Below are 23,092 nucleotides of genomic sequence, written 5' to 3' on the forward strand. Positions count from 1 at the left end.
AAATGAAATAGATATATTATAAATTGAAAAAAAAACATTATGAAAAATCAATTATAAATTTTTTAAACATTTTCTATGTTAAAAAGGCTAAATAAATTAGATTTTTCAAACAAAATTATATATGATTCTTTTTATTTGTGTTAACAAAAAGCTTAAGATTTCACATTAAAATTTTACTTTGGACCATCATATTTATTGAGTCATCCTAAATATGTATTTATAGTATTCAGAATAATTTAAAAAAAGGAGCTCCAATTGAGCAAATCATTTTCTACTCTTGATTAAAAAGATAATTTTACTTTAACTACAACTAAAATCAAAAACAAAATTTAAGTAATTAGTAATATTAATATTGTGTACAATTCTTCACTAATTATAAAATATTTAATATTTCAATTTTAAAGTTATTCAAATTAAGAAAATCTAAGTTTGTAACACTACTTTGAATAGGTGGATTCAAGACTTAAATCTAATGCTTATGGAGTAATGTTACATCGAGTACTTATAATTCTGAGCGTGAATAACATATAAATATTATCCACCTAGATGTTTACAATTTTAAAATAAGCTAAATCATTTTCCTTCTTTTTGTGATTTCTTTTCTCATCAAGTGAAGTTTATGTCGTTGTTGAGTAAGGCCCATTCCTAATCTTTATAGGAATAAGAAAGCATAATGAGATAAATAAATCTTTAATTCTTCAGTAACTAATTAATGAAATTTAAGATTTTAAATTGAATGATCGTAAAATATCATTTCTTTAACTATTATTTGATAATAATGAGTGATAAATTTAAATCCTTTTAGAAAAATTTAAATGTTGGAGTTAAAATGAATCGTTCACACGCATTGTTCATATATTGTATTAATCATTGCAACGATTTGATTTGATTTTAAATTGAAGGCAACTATATTTTTTTTAATTTTTTTTTTCATTACATTGGAGTAGCAAAAAGGGAAATGAGAAAGGAGATTATCAGGTGAAAATCAAATCTTCTCCCTAACATAAACGGGAAGTTTGAATAACAACCAACTTTACAATTTTTACCTTAATATAAATAAACAAAATCAAAGAAAAAGCAAAAAAATGTATGATTTTTTATTTTCTACCCTATATTTGATATTTATATTAAAATTCTAATAATAAAATTTGAATTGCACATGATAAAATTCATTTAGAGGGATACTCCCGACAAGTAAAAAAATTGATAAAAAATAATCGTATTTGGGAGAGAATATAAATTTTAGGAAAGAAGAAGGGTGTTTCCACTAAAAGGGAGCCAATCAATTCAAATGAATGAAATAAATAAAAAAAAGAAATGAAAGAGGAGAGAGAGGAAAAAGGAAACCACAGGGCGGAGGTGGAGGAAGAGCCATAGCCATAGCAAGAAGCAGCAAGAAAGATAGAACCCTAACCACTTAAAGCAATTTGATTGATTCCAATTTGCAGATCCATCCGGTGGCAATTGCCCTGTTTTCAAGGGCAGTTGTGGGTCAGATCTATATTTCCCAATGGATGACTTCGATGTGTTAGCTAGAAACTTGGGTTTTCGATCCGCAGGAAAATCTGCACCAATGAGATCTGACGTCCGATCAGCCTCTTCTTCTGATCCTGATGGTATGCTATTCAACGATGTCTTCGGTGGCCCTTCTAAATTCACCAATACTAGTGCAAATAGCAATAACTCTGCCTCCATCAACGATTTCAATTACGATTCTATTTTCATATCCGGCAAGAACAATGATGACAACATCAAGACCTCCTCCTTCCCTGTCTATGACAAACCAGTGTACGACGATGATATATTCGACGGATTACCTGGAGTAAAGAGCAAATCAGTATCTTCTTCATCTACCCTGAGATTTGAGGACGACGTTTTTGCTACAATGACTTCCCCGCCCCAGCAAAGCCATAATAAGAGTCATTTTGATGATCTGTTGGGGAATTTGGGGAGGAATGAGAAGGTGGCAGAACCAAAGAGTAGTGATGGTTCCAGAGAGTTCGATGATTTACTAGCTGGCTTTGGAAGTGGCAGTCCTGGCACCAGTAGCAGGTATTTTTTTCATATCTTTCCGAGCTCCGTCCATATCAGATTGTATAGTTTTAGCTATATTTTGTGTAATTAGAAATTAATAACAAACGTGATCTTGCCGTTGTACCTAAGTTTTGTATTCAAGTGGAGCAGCATGGCGGCTGGCCAGGTCATTAACAAAACTGAATTTCATTGAGTTCCTAATATTTGGCAAGAAAAACATTCACAAGCACGTCTTATGAAAATCTTACTTGGCTGGAGATCAGTGGTTCAGAATTTGATTATTTGAATTTATCTCTGGATATCATAGAATTTGAAAGCTATATGAGCTCATTTACGAATTAATGTGTAGGAGAACTTGTACACTCCTCAGAGTTATTAAATGTGTTGCTGAATTACTTGAGCTATTAAATGTTATTAGCAATATGTTCATTCTGGCTTACATAATACCTTTATTTGAGGAATTGTTTCTGGTAACAGTTTGCTTGTCTGTATTTAAGGTTTTTCCTAATTCAAGTGATGCAGCTAAGCATTTGCATAGATAAACATGTGTTAGAGAGTATTGATTATGTAATGACGATTGTGTGTATACTGCTTACATATTATGATTGGCAGTTCGAAAATGGTTCTATATCTTATCTACTTATTGCCCCTTTGTTTTGTGGGTATGGAGAGGGTTTTGGGGTTGAAGTCTGAATACTTTTACTTCTGTACATTCATACAAAAGGGTCAAATTTGGGTACTGCTTAAGATTGAGAACATGATTAGCTCATCTGCTTTCTCTGGTGGACATGCGTACCACTTTAAGGGTATAAATACTTCTTTAGAGGGCTAACATGGTAACCTTGTCGCATTTAATATGAAGAATAGGTTGGCCATATGAAAATTTTGAATCGCTATCAAATTAATAGTCTTTGAAAATTGAGATCTTCATAAACATCTTTGCTAATATATGGAGTAATTTCCATTTATCGGGGTATTGCTTCTGATTTTCCAAATGTTGGTTGGGTGAAATATTGTCACCTCTAGTGGTGACAAATGAGCGGATTTGATCAGATTTGGGCAGATTGAAAATGAATTGAGCTAAAATGGATTGGATTACTATCCACCCATTGGTCCTAACTCACGTTACTCTCCTAAAGCCAAAAACTTTCTTTCTTTTCTTTTTCATGTTTCATATTTTTGAGTATTATGTTGTTACTCTGATAGAACTAAATCACTAATTGCACCATTTATTTTTTTTTATTTTTTTTGCAGTTTTCACATTGTTAATTTTGAAGCTTTAATAGTTTCGTTGCAAATCTTGTAAAACGGATTATGTTGGAACTAAATACATTACTTTTTTTTGTTTCTCTTTCCCTCTTTAGTGGATTAGTACATGTTCTTGAAGTTTTGTAATAGTAGAAGTTCTTGAAAATTTGTAAATAGCAGAAGAACTCGAAATTTGTATTGCATCTATGATCAATTCAAGTTTGTATGTTATTAAGGCACAATAAAATTGCTCTTCTTTAAATTTATGGTGTTTCTTTTCCCATTTAATTTTATGTGTTTGGATTGGAAATTATTTCTTTGAATTTTATCAATAAGGAATAAAGTTCCAAGAATCTAATAAAAGTGAAAATAACATATGAGCTCTTTAAAACTTTTTAAATCCTTCAAGAAAGTTTTTAATTGTGTTCCGCCAGATATCATAGGGATTAAAATTAGGATATATCAATAATTGATAGAACAAAAATGTTATTGACTCTATTCAATACTTACTTTATAGTGTTTAATTTAATAAGAAAGTGGGGTAATTAGAAAAACCTTATCAATACAAATATAGCTTTGGCGGGAATTACTGATAGGCTAACAATAAAAGGCATTTAGGGGATGATTATATGCTTGTTGATATTATAAGTTGAAGTGATTTCATTATTTAGAGTTTGCTTCGTTTGGCAACTAGAGAAGGGAGGAGGTAGGCGGTAAGAAAAAAATGTTTTTTTTTTGTAATACAATGTTCAACAGAAAATCAGAATAGGAAAAGAGCAAATTGATCTTTTCCTCCGAGGGGAATTGTGAAAAATTACAAGGAGAAGTATGGAAATTCTTTTCGTAATGAAGTATATTCTTCGTAATGTAAGGTTATTGTATCATCTTGTATATGCAAACAACATATGGACATCAGAATGAAATTTTTGAGTTGGTTTTCTAGTAAAATATGGATATCCATATCTGTCCATATTTGTACGAGTTAAAAATAGACGGAAGCCCATATTTACCCAATTGAAATATAAGTGATCCAACTTACTAAAATGTGGATAAATGGGCTGATTTTATAAATATGGGCTGAAATTGCCTACTCTAGTCACCTCCAACAGATAAGTGCAAAAATGCAATTTCTTTCGTGGAGGTGTTGAAGTCCTGTCAGCCGGGACAATTAGTGGTTCAACTGTATCCATTTAGTAGCTTGGATGTCTTGTTCAAAAGATGTTTCTTCATTTAATCAATTAGATTTTCATTGTCCATGCTTCTCTTAAATGTTACCAGAGTGAGCTGGAATCTGACGATTCAATTGTTCAATGTAAGTGGTATGTGTAAGATGAAAACAAGAGTAGGGAGGTTGCCAAACTGGACCACAATTAATAAACTGTATTTGGCATGTGGAGAAAATTTAATATTTGCATATCATTTGCTAATTAGAGTCGCTGATTAGATTAAATCATATGTACTCCTAATGCAGGAAATATATTGCTGCAACTCTGTTGTATTACATTTTGATTCGGTTATGATAAAAGCTGTGCTTTTACCACAGGTCATTTACAGATTCAACTTATCCCTCCAATCCAGCTGGAGATTCAAATGAAAGCTCTAGTATGCTGGATGACCCTTTTGTCGTGCTAGAGTCAACCTCCGTGCCAGCAAATTCTTCTCCCGGAGAGTTTTCAGATCCACTAGAAGAGATTGGTAAGCTTAGTAAATCTGGAACGGCAAAAACTGGTGCATCATCATTTAGTGGAGGGGTGTTTGATGATCTAGATCCACTTAGTGGTTTTAATAAGCCTGTTCGTCCACTTTCCCCTGAGAAGAAGACAGGAGGGAAGGACAGGAGCCCCTTAAAGGTGGGAGCAGGAAGGAGTGATGCACATAACTCTACTTCAAGAGAAAATATTGAGACACCGCCATTTAGATATTCTGAAAGTCACTCACAGAAAAAAGTGCCTGGGGATAGTTTTCAAGAGTCTCCCCATTTTAACATGCCATCAGAAGATCCTCTGACATCTTTGGGTGAAGCTGCTCCTCCATATGCAGATAATGATCTTCACGAAACAAACTTCCAAGTGGATATATCCCCAAGATCAGAGGATCAAGTACAGTCTTCTGATGATATATGGCTTACTGTATCAGAGATTCCTCTTTTTACACAACCTACAAGTGCTCCACCTCCGTCGCGACCACCGCCTCCAATACCACGGCGCAGTTCAAAGTCAGAGGCAAGTTTTTCCGCTTCTAATGCCAGGAAGGGTGAGGTGTACTCCTCTTCCCCTAATCACTACCAGTATTCTCAAAGTCCTAAGCCGGTTCGTCCTGCAATTAAAAGCCCTCCAGTCTCACAGTTGGATGAACTTGAGGATTTTGCCAGGGGTTGGTCTAAGAGTAGTATTGATGAAAATGCCGATGCTCTTTCTGGTGAAGAGATGAATGGAAACTCTGTAGCTGCTGCATCAGCAGCTGCAATGAAGGAGGTTATGGATAGAGCTGAGGCCAAATTTAGACATGCTAAGGAAGTTCGAGAAAGAGAATATGCAAAGTCTGCTAAGAGTAAGGAAGCAGTACATCTGGAAAGGGATGAACAAGCAATAAATGAAGTGCAAGAAAGAGAGTTTCGAGAAAACCAGGAGAGACTAGAAAATGAGAGGAGACAGTGGGAGAAGGAAGAGGAAGAAAGAGCACAAAGGAAGCTTGAGAGAGAAAGGCAGAGAGCCAGGGAGCTTGAAAAAGAAAGGGCTAGGCAAGCAGTAGAAAGGGCTACTAGGGAAGCACGTGAAAGAGCAGCAGCTGGGGCACGTGACAGAGCTGCTGCTGAAACCCGTTTAAAAGCAGAAAGAGCTGCTGTGGAGAAGGCTGCAGCTGAAGCTCGAGGACGGGCTGAAAAGGCTGCAGTTCAGAGAGCACAAGCAGAAGCTCGTGAAAGAGCTGCAGCAGAAGCTAAAGAAAGAGCTGAAAAAGCAGCTGCAGAAGCAAGGGAAAAAGAAGCACGTGAAAAAGCTTCTGCTGCGAAGGCCGAGGCTGAGGCACGAAGGCGAGCAGAACGAGCAGCAGTAGAAAGGGCAGCTGCAGAAGCTCGAGAAAGGGCAGCTGCTTCTGCAAGGATGAACCAACAAAGGAATGATAATGATCTTGAATCCTTTTTTAGTATGGGTAGAGCCAGTAGTGCTCCAAAGATGAGAACAAGTACTCCTGTGAGTAGCGAACACCATTAAGATATAGCATATTGTTCTTACTACAGTACTGTTTTTGATAAGTAATGATAAATATTTGTCGATCATGCTTGCTGACCTTTTACTTTGTTCGTTTCCATTTTAGGACAACATATTTGATCCACAGTTTCAGAATAAGGCAGGATCTGAATGGCCAAAATCAACAGCTGGTGTAGCCTCCTCCAACATGAGGAAAGCATCTTCTACGACTAGTTTCGTGGATGATCTTTCTTCTATTTTCAGAGGTACTTTCTTTTGTGTCTTCATGATCTAACATTGTGCATCTGATTTGGTTTTAAGTTGTTTCTCGTGGCTTTACTGTGTACTGTTGAACTTCGCCAGCTTCTGCATCATCTGGAGAGTTCCAAGATGTTGAAGGAGAAACTGAAGAAAGAAGAAGAGCAAGACTAGAACGCCATCAACGTACTCAGGAACGTGCGGTATGCATCCTGACAAATGATATCTTTCCTTCCGGTCATTGGATATTCAGTACAACATTCTGATTACAGCTTTTAGCATTTAGTATATTAGTGTTTGGCTGTTTGCACAGTAGGTTCTATGTATTTCTTCATAGTTGTTATGTATATGCTCAGGCTAAAGCTTTGGCTGAGAAGAATCAGCGTGACCTTCAAGTGCAGAGAGAGCAGGAAGAAAGACATGTAAGTTTTGTTTTGATAAATAACTTGCAAAATCTGTAATTAGGAATTTGGTTGCAGTTGATATACTCGCTCTGCCTCCCATTGCAGTATTATCAAAGGCAAAAATTGTAAGATGCACTGGGGATGGGACTTTAACCCCAAAGCACAAATAAAGTACGTGCTTTAACAAAGAAAACACACAAGAAATTTGTAGTTGGAAAATAATTGCTAAAAAATGAAACAACAATTATATGAATAAAGTAATTGAAGAAGTTACAACTAGTTGAAAAATTTATTGTTTGGTGCTGCTCTCTTCAAGATAGAGCAATGAGGCAAGGGCCGTACTACCTAGGTGCCTACTAAAATGCTGCCCAAGCGAGGCAAAGCGGTTAGTATATTTTGCACCTAATTTCAAGGTTTAAACGCTTCTCAAGCGAGTCTGACTACATCGTGACATGGAGCCTGTTTCGCCAATTGGTTTGGAGGCCAAAAACACCTTTTTTGGGGAAATTTGAGGTGTTCGACCAATAAGTAAAGCACTTTTAAGTAGAAGCAAAAATAGTTTTTTTTGCGGTTGGGAAGAAGCTAAACAATCTTATTTCTTGAAAAAAGCAGAAGCAAAAAATTACTTTTTCAAAGAAAAAAATATTCCTACCAGAGTACATATTTACCAAGTATATCCCTCATTAATTTCTAATTGTAAAACAATTCGATTGGTTACTACGTATAACAACTCATTTCCTTTTAATGAGATCTCAATCATACATTTAAATGATTAAATCAAAATTAAAGTTCATTTTCTTGTTACAATTATCAAGTTGTATTTTTATATAATATTTTCCCCCAATGTGTATTGATATGATAATATCTGTTGCTACACTTGTTTTGTACATTTGCTACTTTGTTGTCTCTTTTTCTTTCTTAATTTCCAGCATCAGTTATATTTCTTTTGAGTCCATGGTCTATCGGAAACAACCTCTCTTTCCCGCAAAGGTAGAGGTAAGGTCTCCGTACATTCTATCCTCCTTAGACCCTACTTGTGGGATTACACTGGGTATGTTGTTGTATGAAAATATATTTAACTAGAAATATTGGGCAAGTCCTGTCAAATCTCAGAAACGAGAACACAAAAATTTGTATCATACCAAAAAATAGATGTAAAGCAGCAGAAAATGCACCTAAAAAAGTTGCACCATACTCTAGAAATAGACAAATAAAAAAAGATAAGTGTCAAATACACACCTAAACTATCTCATTTTTTTGAGTTTCATACCTAAACTATTGAAAGTGTGAGTTTCATACTTAAACTATCACTTATTAGTTTGAGAAACACACCTCAATAGTGTGTGTAATACACTATCTCTATTTTTTTTAAAAACCTTGTCATATGGATAAAATATTTTACCTTGACAAAAAATAAATAAACTATTAATATCAGTTAAAAGTTAAAGACTAAAGTATTTCTATCTCCAAAATTATTATTTTCTAAAAATAAAATTTAAAATATTTTGATCGTGCACTCTACCCCCCCCCCCCAATTCCTGTCCTTTAATTTTTTTAAAATTTTTAAAATTTCTTTTATAAAATATTTTTTTAGAAAAAATCATACTTCACCCCCTCCCCCACTCCTTCCTAAAAAATGTTATTATTTTTATTTTTTTTAAAATAAAATTATACCCACCCCATCTAACACTCCGCTCTTAATTTACATATATTTTCACCCCCAATTTTGCTTTTAAAATCAAACTCCCCTCTCTACTTTGAACAATAATCAAACTTTCCCCTTTATCCTAATTAAATTTTTAAAATACCTATTATACCCTTTCATTATCAATTTTTTTTACTTCTTTAGAAATCATGATATTTTTATTTTTTTATTTAATGTAACAAAGTTTTCATAAAAGCATAAACATTATTTTTTGGACAAAAAAGTGAAAAATACTAATTAAGTATATAAGTTAATGATGTTCTATAATGAAGTATATTAGCATAATGAGAAAAATAATTTTATTAATAATAATCAAAACTCTAATATTTATTTATACAAGTGAAAATAGCAGAGAATAATAACTATACAAATATATTTCAATGTAGGAAATACAAATAATTAATTTAATGAAGGACAAATTTTTAAAGATTGTATTATTTAGATTTTAAATTATTTTAGATTATAATTTATGTAATACTCCATCAATGTCAATCAAAACTTGTTTCTTTGTTTATATAGAAGAGAATACCCACCGCCATTTATATTACTTGACTCTCATTCTAAAAATAGTTGTCTTAATTTACTTGTCTAATTTATGAAATTTAAGAAAATTTTAATATCTTTTTTTTCCACCCTTAGTATGAAATAACTGCATAAAGCAGTAATAGTCAAATTTAAGGTTTTAAAATATTATTAATAATGTTAGTTTAGTAAAATACACCTCTAATTAATTTTTTAAGGAGTGTCATATATATCAAGAAAAGTCAAGTAATATGAAACGCGTTGAGTAAAATAGTAGAGAAAAAATATGTATACATACATATAATGCATATTATATTGAAGTAACGTTCATAAGAATAATATTAAATTTTGTGATAAATTCTGAAAAATATTATTCTACTTATAATGTTAAAGAACTTAAAGAAAAAATTATAAATATCTATGTTAAAAAGTAAATTATATATAATATAAAGAGATATTAAATAGATGTGATATAACAAGGGTAAAATGGACAATGCATGGGATAAAGGGGGGAGTTTGATTATTGTTCAAAGTTGAGGAGGGAGTTTGATTTTAAAAGCAAAGTTGGGGGGGGGGGGTGAAAATGATTTTCACCCTTTTTTTTATATTTTTCTCAATTTGAGTTAGATATGTACATGTATTTTTACGAAAATATTTTTTCCTACTTGTGTACCGAATATAACAGAAATAAAAAATTTATATTAAGAAGTCTTGCGGCAAGTGAAAAATACTTTCCTAAAATCATATGTATATTTCTAACTAGGGGTGGGCATGGTATGGTATATAGTATACACTGAATTACCATACCATATCGAAATTTTTGATACCTTGGTTTTGATATTATGGTAGTTGGTATGGTATATGATATACATTTTTTTTGGTATTCAGTACGGTATTTGGTATTTAGAAATAACATACCGAAATACCGAAGTATATAGTTACATAAATAACATATATATATTATTAAAATACTAACACATGAAACCTAGTATTAGTATAAAATAAATGTTTAGAAGTTAAAACTTTGACTACTCTATTTTGATTGAAATGTATTTTAAATGTAATTGATTAAACAAAGGAGTTGTTTGTACTTTCTTTTGAATATATATATTTCTCTATGTGTAATGTGTTAGTATGATACAATTGAAATCTTTTTTTAAAATTGTCGAAGTCATAATAATCTATTATATACTATAGTCGAAGTTGAACAAATTATGATTACCAATTTACCATACCGCAAAATACCGAAATCGAACGTCAAAATACCGAACCATACCGAATTGAATTGATATGGTAATGGTATAATAATTTGAAAATCGAATACCGAAATTACCATACCGAAGTTTCAAATATTGTACCATACCATACCATGCCCACCCTTATTTCTAACACAAAACGAGAAAAAAATTGAAAGCGGAGGGTTAGGTGGGGTAGGGTAGAATATTTTTTTAAAAAATAAATAAAAACATCTAAATTATTATTTGAAGGGGGAGATGAAGTAAAAAAATTTTAAAAAAATTTAATAAATAAAAATAAAACTAAAAAATTGGGGGGGGGGGGCAGGGTATGGTGAGAGAAAGAGGTGGAGTGAGGTAAGAAAAATATTTGATATTTTATTTTATAATTTTTTTGGGGCGGGAGATAATAATACTTTAATTTTTAATTTTAATTAATTCTAATAATTTATTTAATTTTTGTTAAGGTGGAATGTTTTGTCCATGTGGAGTGTGATGTGACAGTTTTTTAAATAAAAGAGAGTGTAGTACACACAATGATGAGAGTGGAATAAAAGAAAGAGGTGTGTTTCTCAAAATAATAAGTGATATTTTAGGTATGAAACTCAAAAAAGCGGGATAGTTCAGGTGTGTTTTTGTTATCTCAAAAAAAAAAAACTATACCTCAAATTTGAGTTCATGTTACATCATTTTTTCCACAATTCCTATTAAATCTAACAACTTCAATCTAAAAACTTGAGTTTGTTAAATATTTGATGATGACCAAACTTAAGGACAAAACTGCTTAGGAGTAAATTTAATGACCATTTTGAACCTACCCTCAAACATAAGGGGCCATTTTTGTCATTTTCTTGATTTCCTTATTCTTTTAAAATTTTGTTCTTATCAAGAATTGTATTAGAGTTATTTTTCAATGACTAGTTTTTGATATTATGTCAGTAGTTCATTCTTAATATGACCAAGACATGAGATGATTTTGCATCCCTCTATTTTCAATTTAACCATCTCATCGAAAACTGCCTCAAACTTTGCACAAGTTGCACATAAGTTTGAATGTGTGAAATGACACCATATATGATTGTAGTAACTAATAGACACTTCAACTTTCTAGGCTCAAGGAGTTGCAAAAGAATGGCTTAATAGTTGAAGATGTATCACATTGAATTGAAATAGGATGACTGCGTTGTTGGAATGTTAAATAGTGCGTTGATGCCATTTAATGAAATTACTTCCCCAAAATGGAATGTTAAATAGTACTATCTATGATATGGAGATATTTGACAATTGAAAGGCCAGTTCAATTCAACAGTTGGTGAAACTAGATATGCTATAGACAGTGAGCATTGGGCCTTTAATGCTCAACATACCCACAAACATAGTAGTCAAAATTGAAAAGTGCGAAGAAAGGCCGAGCTTGTTTGAGCTTTAAGCACAAAGCTCAATTGAAGCATGGACTTGAGAGGAAAAAATCTCAATAAAGAAAAAAATGAAAAATAGAAATGTCATGCAAGAAAATGCATTGAAAAGTGCGAAGAAAGGCCGAGCTTGTTTGAGCTTTAAGCACAAAGCTCAATTGAAGCATGGACTTGAGAGGAAAAAATCTCAATAAAGAAAAAAATGAAAAATAGAAATGTCATGCAAGAAAATGCATTGAAAAGTGCGAAGAAAGGCCGAGCTTGTTTGAGCTTTAAGCACAAAGCTCAATTGAAGCATGGACTTGAGAGGAAAAAATCTCAATAAAGAAAAAAATGAAAAATAGAAATGTCATGCAAGAAAATGCAATTGTAAACACAAATAATAATTGTTTAGACGAGAATAGAAAAACTATAATTAAGCTATATATATATATATATTGTAGTTCCCTTAAAGACAGAACCCATCACTAAATGTGCACATGCCTTAGCACCTTGACATATACCAAACCGCTAAGACGAAGCACACTATGCTTGAGGGTTTAAATGAGCCTTTAATAACGCTGTCCACAAAATGAATGTTGTGGAAATCAAATGTCTATATGGATATAAAATTGGACAAGATTAAAAGAGCATTTGATAGATGGTGCAGGTAGCACAGTAAGGATAAAAGAAAGATGTTCTCAATAAATGAGTTGTCATGCTTTATGTGACAATATAATTATTGAATATGGAAAGATAAACATGGTGAGGAGGTAAACCTAAAATCACATGGTGAGTAGTTGCTTTCAAGGACTTATAATCTCTCTAAACCAATGAAGACTAGCTAAGAACAGACTTAATGGAAGCAAATAATGTATGTAGGTGATACCAACATTTGGATAGTTGCTATGCTTATGTATGGTGTTTGTTAAGAGTCTTTTTCTTCTGTTTAAAGATTGGACAATCGTGTAAGGATAAGTCTGAGATACGGGGTGATTTTTAGTTTTAGAGAACTCCTGAGAACTTGTTCTAGGGTTACACATCTTTTTTGCTATTTGATGGGTCTATTTCCTTAGCCTCTCCCATAAAGCTTCTCCAAAAGGCTCTTTTTCTAATATTCTTTCGGGCCATAGGGTACGTACAACTTTCTTGTTCCGTTTTCCTGCGAGTTGAGAATCAAAGTAGTTTACCTTGCTAATGTCATGCGTAAGACACCAGTTTCAAAGCCTCTATAGAATACGTACATGTAAGGTGACTAAACAACTAAGCTACTATTCATTACCAAATGTTGAACCTATTACTGAAAATCCTTGTAATGCAGGCATTATAATCAGCAACTGACTATCTGGAGAATTTGGTTGCTGTATTAAGCCCACTCATGTATTGCCTTATAATATTTTTAGTTTGGGATGGAAGAGACAAATAGAGCAAGAATCAACACATATAATTCATGTAGCTAACTCAACTAATTTGGAGTGAGTTATAGTTGATTGATTGTGTTAATATGCGAAACCAAAGTAGCCACACTTATATATTGAGTACAACAATATTTAGTTTGAAGTGCTGAATTTTTTATGGTCGTTTGAATATTTTATTGATCATTTGAAGTGCTGAATATATTATCATCCGTTTGAAGTGCTGAATATTTTATCGGTCGTTTGAAGTGCGGAATACATAGGGTTAAAGCTAGGAAACTTATATTGCTCTATGATTCCTTGCCTTTATACATGTGACATTTTTAGTGAATAGACATGAGCCAAGCGTTGCTTGTTTCATGGTTGAACTCGCATTGCTATAGATGAGCTTGCTTTCTCTTCTTTCCTTTTTAAGTTATATTTGTATCATGATATCATCATCCCTTGCTTCTTTGACTTTTTCTGTTTATTCCTTAATCTTATTGGTTTACTAATTGTTGCAGAGAATTTCTGAAACATTAGATTTTGAGATCAAGCGATGGGCTGCTGGAAAAGAGGGAAATCTGCGTGCACTTCTATCGACTTTGCAATATGTGCGTTCGGTTTCCAAACATAATCTGTGAATATTCCGTTTAAAATAATCCCTTCCCAATAAACCCTATGCCACCTGAAGGAATACTGGTGTTTCTTCTAAAAGAGAAATTCTAGGAGCCAAAGTTAAAGCTCACAAACAGCTCAGTCTGTCTATTTTCTGTTTGGTTGCTAATCATAGTCTGCCTATATTTCTTGGGGATAGGTACCCATAGGTACCCTCTGTCCTCCCACTTTAAACACCATGGGTAAAAAAGGAAAATGGAACTTCCAGTTTCTAAAATGAAAATTCACAAGCAAAAGAGACTACAATTTCAAATCTCAGGGAAAATCATAATATTTTTGATCTAGTTTTGATTAGGTTATGATCTACTTGCTGACTATCTTATACTTCCTCAAATATCTAGACTTTCTGCTCTTCCTAATAATAATGTAATGTTGCTCAAAGTCACTTCAACTTTTATTTTTCCTTATGATGTGAATTTCTCTCATTTTATTTTTCATCAGGTGCTTTGGCCTGAATGTGGCTGGCAGCCTGTGTCCTTGACAGATTTGATTATGGGTGCCTCTGTCAAAAAAGTATATAGAAAAGCAACCCTTTGTATTCATCCCGATAAGGTGCAGCAAAAAGGTGCCAACCTTCAACAAAAATATATTGCCGAGAAGGTTTTTGACTTACTTAAGGTACTTAACTGTGAACAATGCATCTTAAATATCTGTGTCATAAATTGTTCTCTTTTGTGTTTTCCTTGGATAAGACATGTCAACTGCCATGATTTAACATTATTGTAAACCAGAGGTAGAAACGGTGTTCAAGAAAGTGAACGCTTCATCACTTAAAGCAATGACGCGAAGCGATGCGAGCCAGTCACGCTTCGCCTACTAGAAGCGATGGAGGTGAAGAGAAGTGATCACTTTGAAGGCTGAAGCGTGACGATGCACGAAGCAAAGGAAGCGATGCTTAATTCTTTTTTAAGTCTTAAAGAGCCGTGACCTTTTATTTCAAGAGACCCAGTTTAGTTTGACTACTGGTCTGCTTCTCCTCTAGGATTTTCACACATCTAGAGTTTTTAATTTGAAATTTTGCTTATATATATTGTCTTTATTTATTTTGGTCACTTCAATGAATCTTCACGCTTCACTTAAAGCGTGAATCCGGGCCTTGTCACTTTTTTCCGCTTCACGCTTCCCTGAACACTGGGTAGAAAGCTGCTCCTTTGTAAGGCATGAAGAGTATTGTTCTATTGTTGCTGTAAGCCGGGTGGACCTATTGAGAGTCCATAGTTTGGGGGGTTGTTATTATCCATATGTTTTTACTACTCACTTCTTTCTCCAATCTATTGATTTTTAAGTGGGCAGGGTTTGTGCATCGTTTTACCTGAATTGTATATCTTGAGTTATTGTACTTACTTTTGAAAAAATTATAATCGTAATATCTTTTTTCTGCCTATGTTACATAACTCTCTTTAGCTCATTCTCAAGTTATATTTTTCAGGAAGCATGGAACAAATTCAATTCTGAGGAACTCTTCTAGATACTGCATTTGATTAGTTTTAGCTCCCTTTTGGGATTTTCAGAGGTGGGTAAATTTTCCTAAAACAAGCTCGTCTTTGCTATGCCTCTGATATCTGGCATTCCCCAGAATGAGGCGTTTGGTTGATTTCTAAAGATGGTCTTTCTAGCAGTGATGATGAAGTGAATTTTCACTGTGTTTCTGTAAATTTATGTCAATGCCAGAGACTTGTGGGTAACATGTTGTAGAGTAGTATTATTTCCAATCATGTTGTGCTTCTATAGTGCATGTGATCAATTTGTCTTCAATATTCTTTTTTGGTTCCTTTCCTGTTATGCTGCAGTTGTTTTGTGCTTGGAAGAGATGTCAGTGCTGTTAGCCATATACAACATGGAAGGAGCATTGTAATAGCAGAGTATCATACAAGATGTAAAATCCTATGTAATTTCTCATTCATTTACGTGAAAATTTTGTTTTACGTGAGGAAAAAAGATATCACTTCATTTATTGATTTTATAAGATCCATTTTTTTCAAGATGATTGCTTTTGCGGGTGCTAAAATATTATGCTCAAATCAGCTCGTATGTTTCGTTACGAAGTTCTTCAGAATGTACAGAGACCTCTGTATAGTAGAAGCCTTTTGTCAGAAGGTTCCATGGCTCTGCTGATTGCTAGTGAGATGCTGTTATATCTAAATGGTGACATTTGACATTTAGATTTCATTTTTTATAAACAAAAATATATAAAATTATTTTTTGGTACTTTTTACGTTATAAATGAAAACAAAATATTTGTTAAATTTAAAATCTCAATTGATTTTCTTACTTCATGAATTAAAAATTGATGAGACTAACAATTTACAAATAAGTTCACGACTAATTGTACCATACCGACACAAGTGTAATCTATGGGAACATGCATTTAAAATTAATTGAAAATGTAAATGTATCAAGTTTGACGTAAGAAATCTCTAATTGTAGGTTGCTTTGTAAATTCTAATCTCTTAGTGACATTATATTGTAGAAATTGATGAAATTTTGTCTAAACTTTCAACAAAAGGAATGTATTTGTTAACCAAATTAACAAAATACATAATAGAGGTTTAATGAAGATTAAATATTCTATTTTAAATAAAATATATTTCTTACAACATATTTGAGTATGACTATTATAGATGAGTAACTTTATTTCTATAATGAATGTCATTGTTGTTATAGGTAGAATATTGATATAAAAAAGTAAAATATAACATGTAAAATCAATTCTAGAGAAAATCAATCTATTATAGTGAAATGTTGTTATAATGAGTGGCCACAATTTCCCTTATACTTGAGTTTAAATTTTATCAAAACCTTGATTAATTGCGGGTAATATCTCTCCCTAAAGTGAAGGAATAGCAGTTGAATAGCATATAATGAAGGCTGAAGAAGAAAATAATAGTAATAAGTGCCTAGAAAAGATTGCTCCTATGATTGGCGCGTTTGCCAGAGTAAGAAAATGGAACTACTGTGGTAAGAGAGGAGCAACACAGGTATGCAAAGTGATTGTATAAAATCAGTTGGATCAACCACAAAACCAAGATAAGTAATTTTTCCCACCACTTCGTTGATCAACTTAAGTAATCATATCACCTATAACTCACGTATCCAAATGAAACTATAAAACCATTACAATCGAGGGATGCACACTAAAAAGGGAAGAGAGAAAAATATGGCTACATTACAACCTCAAACATGCTGCACCCCTGACAGGTTATGTACAGAGCAGTCAGATCAAATTTAGTTTCAACGCAGAATTTGGGTTTTAACCTGCATCCTTGATCAAGATGGTCTGAATGAGCTTCACCCAATCTATTTCGTAAAACCTCTAGATTGACCTGGAAAAACAGACTGTTAATCATATTTAAAAGGCGAAATCCATCGGTGGCCACCTAAAGTTGGCACCAACTCTCACTTAGACACCTCAACTAGGCTTTGTTCATTTTAGACACCTCAAGTAAGGCTCCGATGTGTCATTTTGACACCTTTTTTACAACCAAAATATATTAAGTGTGCATAATGCACTCGCCTGACGTGTCAAAAACAGCAAATTAAATAAAGACACTGGCATATATATATATATATATATATATATATATAAAATAATCAATAATTTGATGACACGTGACATTTTTTTTTATCTAAATAATAAATTTAAAAAAAAAATAAATTAACAACTATTAACCCCACCCACCCCACCGTCATCTTCTCCAACCCTACCCACCCCAACCCCAACCGCTCCCCCACCCCGCCGTCATCTTCTCCAACCCCACCCACCCAACCCCAACCCCTTCCCCACTCATCTAAAGAGGAAAAATGGAGCTATAATGGCAAACAAAAATATAAATCAAATTGGGTCAAAAAATCCGACGAACCTCCATTTTTTCCGACAAGATTAATACAAATCTAAAATTATTTTCTTTGAAATTGTTAAAGAATTCAAAACTTAAAGAATCCACAAACTTGATGAACTCTCACTTATTTTTTCTTATACATTTGAATTTCAAGTTTGATGTTCTTGGAATTTCTGACCACAAAGTAGAATTTAGTGTTTCAAGTAAATAGTGCCTCGTCACTTAGACACACCCTATCCGGAAGTTGGTACATCAATTTTCAAGTTGAATTGCTTCAGTCGGACAGTACAAGCTGCTGTCACGAATTGGGGGCGAATTCAACTTGTCGATATTAAATGGGTTTTGGGCAAATGGGTGTTGAAGAAAATGAAAAAAGATTGTGTTTTGTAAAAAGGATTTGTAAAAGAACACGCAATGAAGAAGAAGAAGAAGAAATGAAGAAGAAAAAGAAGAAGAAATGAAGAAGAAATGATGGCAGAAATGAAGAAGAAGAACAATAAAAAAATATATTTTTAAAGAAAAAAATATTTTTCACCCGCTTAAAATGGGTGCAGCACACGCAATGTGCCAAGTCAGCACAAAGTGTCAAAATGACACATCGAAGCCTTACTTGAGGTGTCTAAAATGAACAAAGCCTAGTTGAAGTGTCTAAGTGAAAGTTGGTGCCAACTTTAGGTGGCCATCGATGGGTTTCGCCTATTTAAAATATGTTCCAGAAATTACCTACTAAACCTGTAATGCACAGTGCAGACAAATACACGCATAAAACTCATGTTATCTTACCATCTTATTGCTGCACCAATATCCAAAATGTCATACAACACTTCACAATAATAGATTATAACAACAGTTCAGAATCTTGTACGCAAAGATTCTGGTTTGCAGAGAAAAACAAAAAAAGTGCAGGGCTGTGTGGTGGGAAAATATTTTTCATCTCAAACCTAAGAAAGTTAAAAAAGACAAAGGTATGTAATTGACTCAAACCAGGCAGCAGTTGGTGTTAAATTAAAAATCTTCACAGAAGTCTTTAATCACTTGAAAAATAACAAAAAAGTTCCGAAACTCTGAAAAATATGTTAGACATGGAAATTAAAAAATACTAACCTCATCATCTCTGTTGAGCCTGAGTCCACAAGGAGAGCAATAGATATGATGACAGTCCTCTTTCAACTCTCCTTGCTTGCAGATGGGGCACCAAACCTCCTTGCCAACCTATTGGAAACATCAAGGTAATTCAAAAAAATCACCTATTATCAGAAGTGCCAGGCAACTCACAGACCTTGTCAAATGAGAATTTGTCCTGAATGTATGAATGTGCAACTGAAACATATAACAAAAAACCCAAAAGGCAAAACTTGAATGAATCAGTGAATACATATCATCAACAAAGGACCCACATACAAATGTAAACACATGAAACAGTACCAGCTTTCCTTCCATTAGGCATCTTCTAACTAATCCAGCCTAATATATTCACTACAGCATAATCAATTGGCCATCTCATTTGCTCTAATGTCATTATTGGACCACACATTCTGTCATCGAATTATGACCACATTAGATGAAGGTCAAACAGAAAAGATTACCATTGTAATTTTGGGAAAGTATACAGTGGTATAAAAAAGAGTGTCAAATTAGAAGTTGATAGAAAATTTTGACCACCAATACCATGCTATGACTAGTATTCTCATGAAACAAACAAGCTAAGAATTTTAACTCCTTGGAGTAACTGGTTAAGTTGCTGCCATGTGACCAGGAGGTCACGGGTTCAAGCCTTGGAAACAGCCTCTGGCAGAAATGCGAGGTAAGGCTGCGTACAATAGACCCTTGTGGTCGGGCCCTTCCTCGGACTCTGCGCATAGCGGAAGCTTTAATGCACCGGACTGTCCAGTGAAATAGGGATTTACAAAAGTTTAACATCAAAGATGCAAATCTTTAACTTTTTGACGAATCTGAACTGATAATTTAAAATGTTACTTTTTTCTTTTGGCTTTTATTGTGGACCACATACCTTCTCATTGAGGTTCATGTGCTCATATACTGCACGAGCCAAATACTCATCTTCTTCATCCTCCCAAGTTTCATTTGAAACTTTTAATTGTTCTGCGAGAAGCCATAACAATTTAACTCAGAAGGAAGGTTAATTGAAATGTAATTCCTAAAATAGCCCCCCTCCTCCTTCACGAGAAAAGATAAAACTAAAAACAGAATAAGTAGTTCTGTTTGGTAAATGATCATTCAAGACTTTCTGTCACCTTCTAACTTTGGACAAATGAGTGCTTATAAGCTCTTCAATAACGATTTTTTTTTCCTGAGTTCATATACAGTAAATTGTCTATTCAGAAAACTAAGAAGGTCTCTAAAACCCACCAACAAGGTGGAGCACCAAAATTCCAGATGATATGGAAAAGACGTTCACCTTTTGTTTCTTCCATCCTGAGATCTTCATAGAAAATCCTCTGCATTTCGAGCAGCATTTCCTCACAATCACCTTGATAAGCTTCATGAAGGCCATTATATTCCCATATAGCATCATCCGGTGCGAGGGAGAATTTAGAATTACCATAAGTCTCACTCTGATATGAGTGCTTAAATTTCTGTATTTCATCAGAAACTATGTCCTCTAGAGATGACTTGATGAGATCCTGTGACAACATAGTCTAATATAAGTTCAAGGAACAAACTAATTACCTTTTCTTGGAGACACAAAAGTGGGATAAGTTTGGACTTGGGAGGCAAACTGATTGCCACATTCAGAAACCGACAAAACATCAAGCTTTTGAAAGAGTACAGATTTTAAAAAGGAACTTCCTTTTTTTAAGGGAAAAGCTGATTAATAATGACAAACATGTGACAAATACGAGTCCAGTCATAGGGTTCCATTGGATATACATAAAAAGGAGCAGAAATTGTAGGGATAAAATAAATTTCAGATGCAATGAACTCGTGAAGAGTCTCGTCACTGGAAAAATATCTGTCTCAGCTAAGGTCTTCTGATAGCCCTAGACACCAAGAGACATACTAGAGAAGAGAAATTTTTCAGTTTACCACAATAAGCTTATACAACCTAGATGCATAGTCTGATAGACAAAAGTACCATCAAAGATAGTTGTTCTCCAAGCCTATACTTATCAGTACCAAGGAAAATCAACTTGAGAGAACTTACAGATTATTTGTTGTTGAGTGACATACAACAAACTCAAGTGCTGTTCCAATTATTTTTCCAAGACAACAACATAGGGACGAACATTGACAACAAAGGTTGCAGCAGTTCTCCTATTTATGGCCATTCAACGGGTCAAACCTAAATAACCACTTTGTACGCAAAGTTTTATTGAAACAAAACACATTTTGTTACACAAGGATCAGCCATGACATTCCACTCAGCTGGGTCTTTCTCCTCTTTTCTCAATTGTTTGATCGTAAATAGTAATTATTTTACAAGAGGCCTTGATCAAGAAGATAGGTGCTAGCATATAGCAAGCTTTTGCATTGGGAAAAAAGAGGGATGATATAACTAAAAGAATGTAGACCAGGTGCATGAGATATTTCATAGGTACACATATGCAAGCGCTGTACAACAACTATGCCACAATCCTGAGCTAGTTGGATTAGCATATGAATTCAATCTATTTGGACTCGTCCCATTCCAATAACTTTAATTTTTTTTAATTTTTTTTTTAGAATGAAATATTCTTTATTTTTAGAGGTTCTCTACATTTCCTACTGAGATACAAATCTCCACACAAACTAAAAATACTCCTGGTAAGTGGTAGCATTGGGCCTACTATATCCATAGTCTCATGAATAACAGGATAAGCCTTCATCTTAACTAGTTGATATCACCTATAAGGATCTCTTGCTTTTATTGTATCCTATTTTTCGTTAAATATGGTATAGATCCAAAGAGATTATATGTCTTTCGAGACAATACACAAGTGTTGTATAGGGAAAATTTGCAATAATCTGTCATCCATTTGAGGATTGCAGGTAAGATGGTGCTTTGTCACTAATCAATGTATAGATTAATGTCTAGACAACAATAAGGTTGTAGAAGCAATTATATCATGTCATAGTATCCTTCAAAGGAAGAAAGAAAAACTTTTCAACTTTCAATCAGAGGTACTAGAAGTTTAATCCATGACACCATTATAGTGAAAGGCGGACATCATCATGCTAGCGATGACAACAGATAATCCTTCAACAAGGATCACTAGCTAGTAGCTAGTGAAAGATCCAGTCTTAATATTCCTTGTTTATCAAGGGTGGATCCTAGCCCTTTGGAAATGGGTGTTATTTGAACACAATATTTCCAATGAGGAGCATAATATATATTGAAAACCCATTTAAGTTTCAACAAATATTAGATCTAAACTCAAAATTTTAATGGTAGAATGAGTTCAGGGCTTAGGACCTAATAGTACTAAGTATAATCATTTCAACAAGAAGTTAAACATGACCAAAGAAACAGTAATTATGATATGAATGTTATTAAAGCAACAGTTCATCCTAAAAATAGCAAACCAAGTGGGAAAAAAAGCTCCATTGTGGCTGGCTAGTATTGAGTAGATGAAAAGAAGTTGATATGAGAAATTACCTTATGTGGTTGGTGGTTGGCGAACCTTAATTTCCAAAGAAGGCGGGTTCGATCTTCTCGGACCCTTCTGTAACAGTTTTCTCTGAGCTACAAACTCCCAGTTTAATCAAGATTTAATTCATCAGTGAGAGAGAGAAATTTCTACAAGTAAACAAAAGAGAAAATACCTTGTCTTTCCATTTGGGATAATTATTGAAGGAACTCTGGGCTTTAAGAGAAGGGCGTATTCGGAGTCTCTGTTCCTCGTCTCCTGACATTTCTACGCTTCGATTAGATAATGGGATGCTACCCAAGAATAGTCTCTATTCCTCGCCTCCCGCGCTTAGGGGCCGAGACGTTCGTTTAGATTGCTATTCATGAGAAAATGCCATAAATAATCCCTAGTAGGTCTAAGATGGTCATTAATTATACATTTACCGGATTTAGTTTTTTTGAATTATTTAAAAATTTATCATGTTTGATTTTTTAATTATATACTTATCAGCTTTAGTCCTTTAATTATATATTTATCGGTTTTAGTCCTTTAAATATTTAAATAGTTACCAGATTTGGTCTCTTATCTATTTTTTATACAAATAACTTAGATTTATATTGAC

At 33.7% G+C, this 23,092-nt stretch overlaps 2 protein-coding genes across 3 annotated transcripts; one reads left to right on the plus strand and one right to left on the minus strand.

The window, feature by feature from the left end:
* Positions 1-1,256: 1,256 nt before the first annotated feature.
* Positions 1,257-16,018, plus strand: LOC129882578 (auxilin-related protein 2). Of its 2 annotated transcripts, XM_055956950.1 has the most exons (9): positions 1,257-2,052; positions 4,826-6,473; positions 6,598-6,736; positions 6,834-6,931; positions 7,085-7,150; positions 13,907-13,996; positions 14,502-14,678; positions 15,490-15,573; positions 15,851-16,018. In XM_055956950.1, exons 1-8 carry the CDS (start codon positions 1,511-1,513, stop codon positions 15,526-15,528), a joined length of 2,799 nt encoding a protein of 932 aa, XP_055812925.1. In that variant the 5' UTR covers positions 1,257-1,510; the 3' UTR covers positions 15,529-15,573; positions 15,851-16,018. The 2 variants fall into 2 exon arrangements, with proteins under 2 accessions (XP_055812925.1, XP_055812924.1); XM_055956949.1 differs by having other exon boundaries at positions 15,490-16,018.
* A 1,020-nt stretch (positions 16,019-17,038) lies between these two features.
* Positions 17,039-22,843, minus strand: LOC129882579 (uncharacterized). The gene is made up of 6 exons (XM_055956951.1): positions 22,664-22,843; positions 22,497-22,583; positions 20,319-20,544; positions 19,911-20,002; positions 19,004-19,111; positions 17,039-17,383 (listed from the first exon to the last, which is right to left on the minus strand). Exons 1-6 carry the CDS (start codon positions 22,751-22,753, stop codon positions 17,222-17,224), a joined length of 765 nt encoding a protein of 254 aa, XP_055812926.1. The 5' UTR covers positions 22,754-22,843; the 3' UTR covers positions 17,039-17,221.
* Positions 22,844-23,092: the final 249 nt, after the last annotated feature.

The sequence above is a fragment of the Solanum dulcamara genome, chromosome 3 (assembly GCF_947179165.1).
Source record: "Solanum dulcamara chromosome 3, daSolDulc1.2, whole genome shotgun sequence".
NCBI classification, from domain to species: Eukaryota; Viridiplantae; Streptophyta; class Magnoliopsida; order Solanales; family Solanaceae; genus Solanum; species Solanum dulcamara.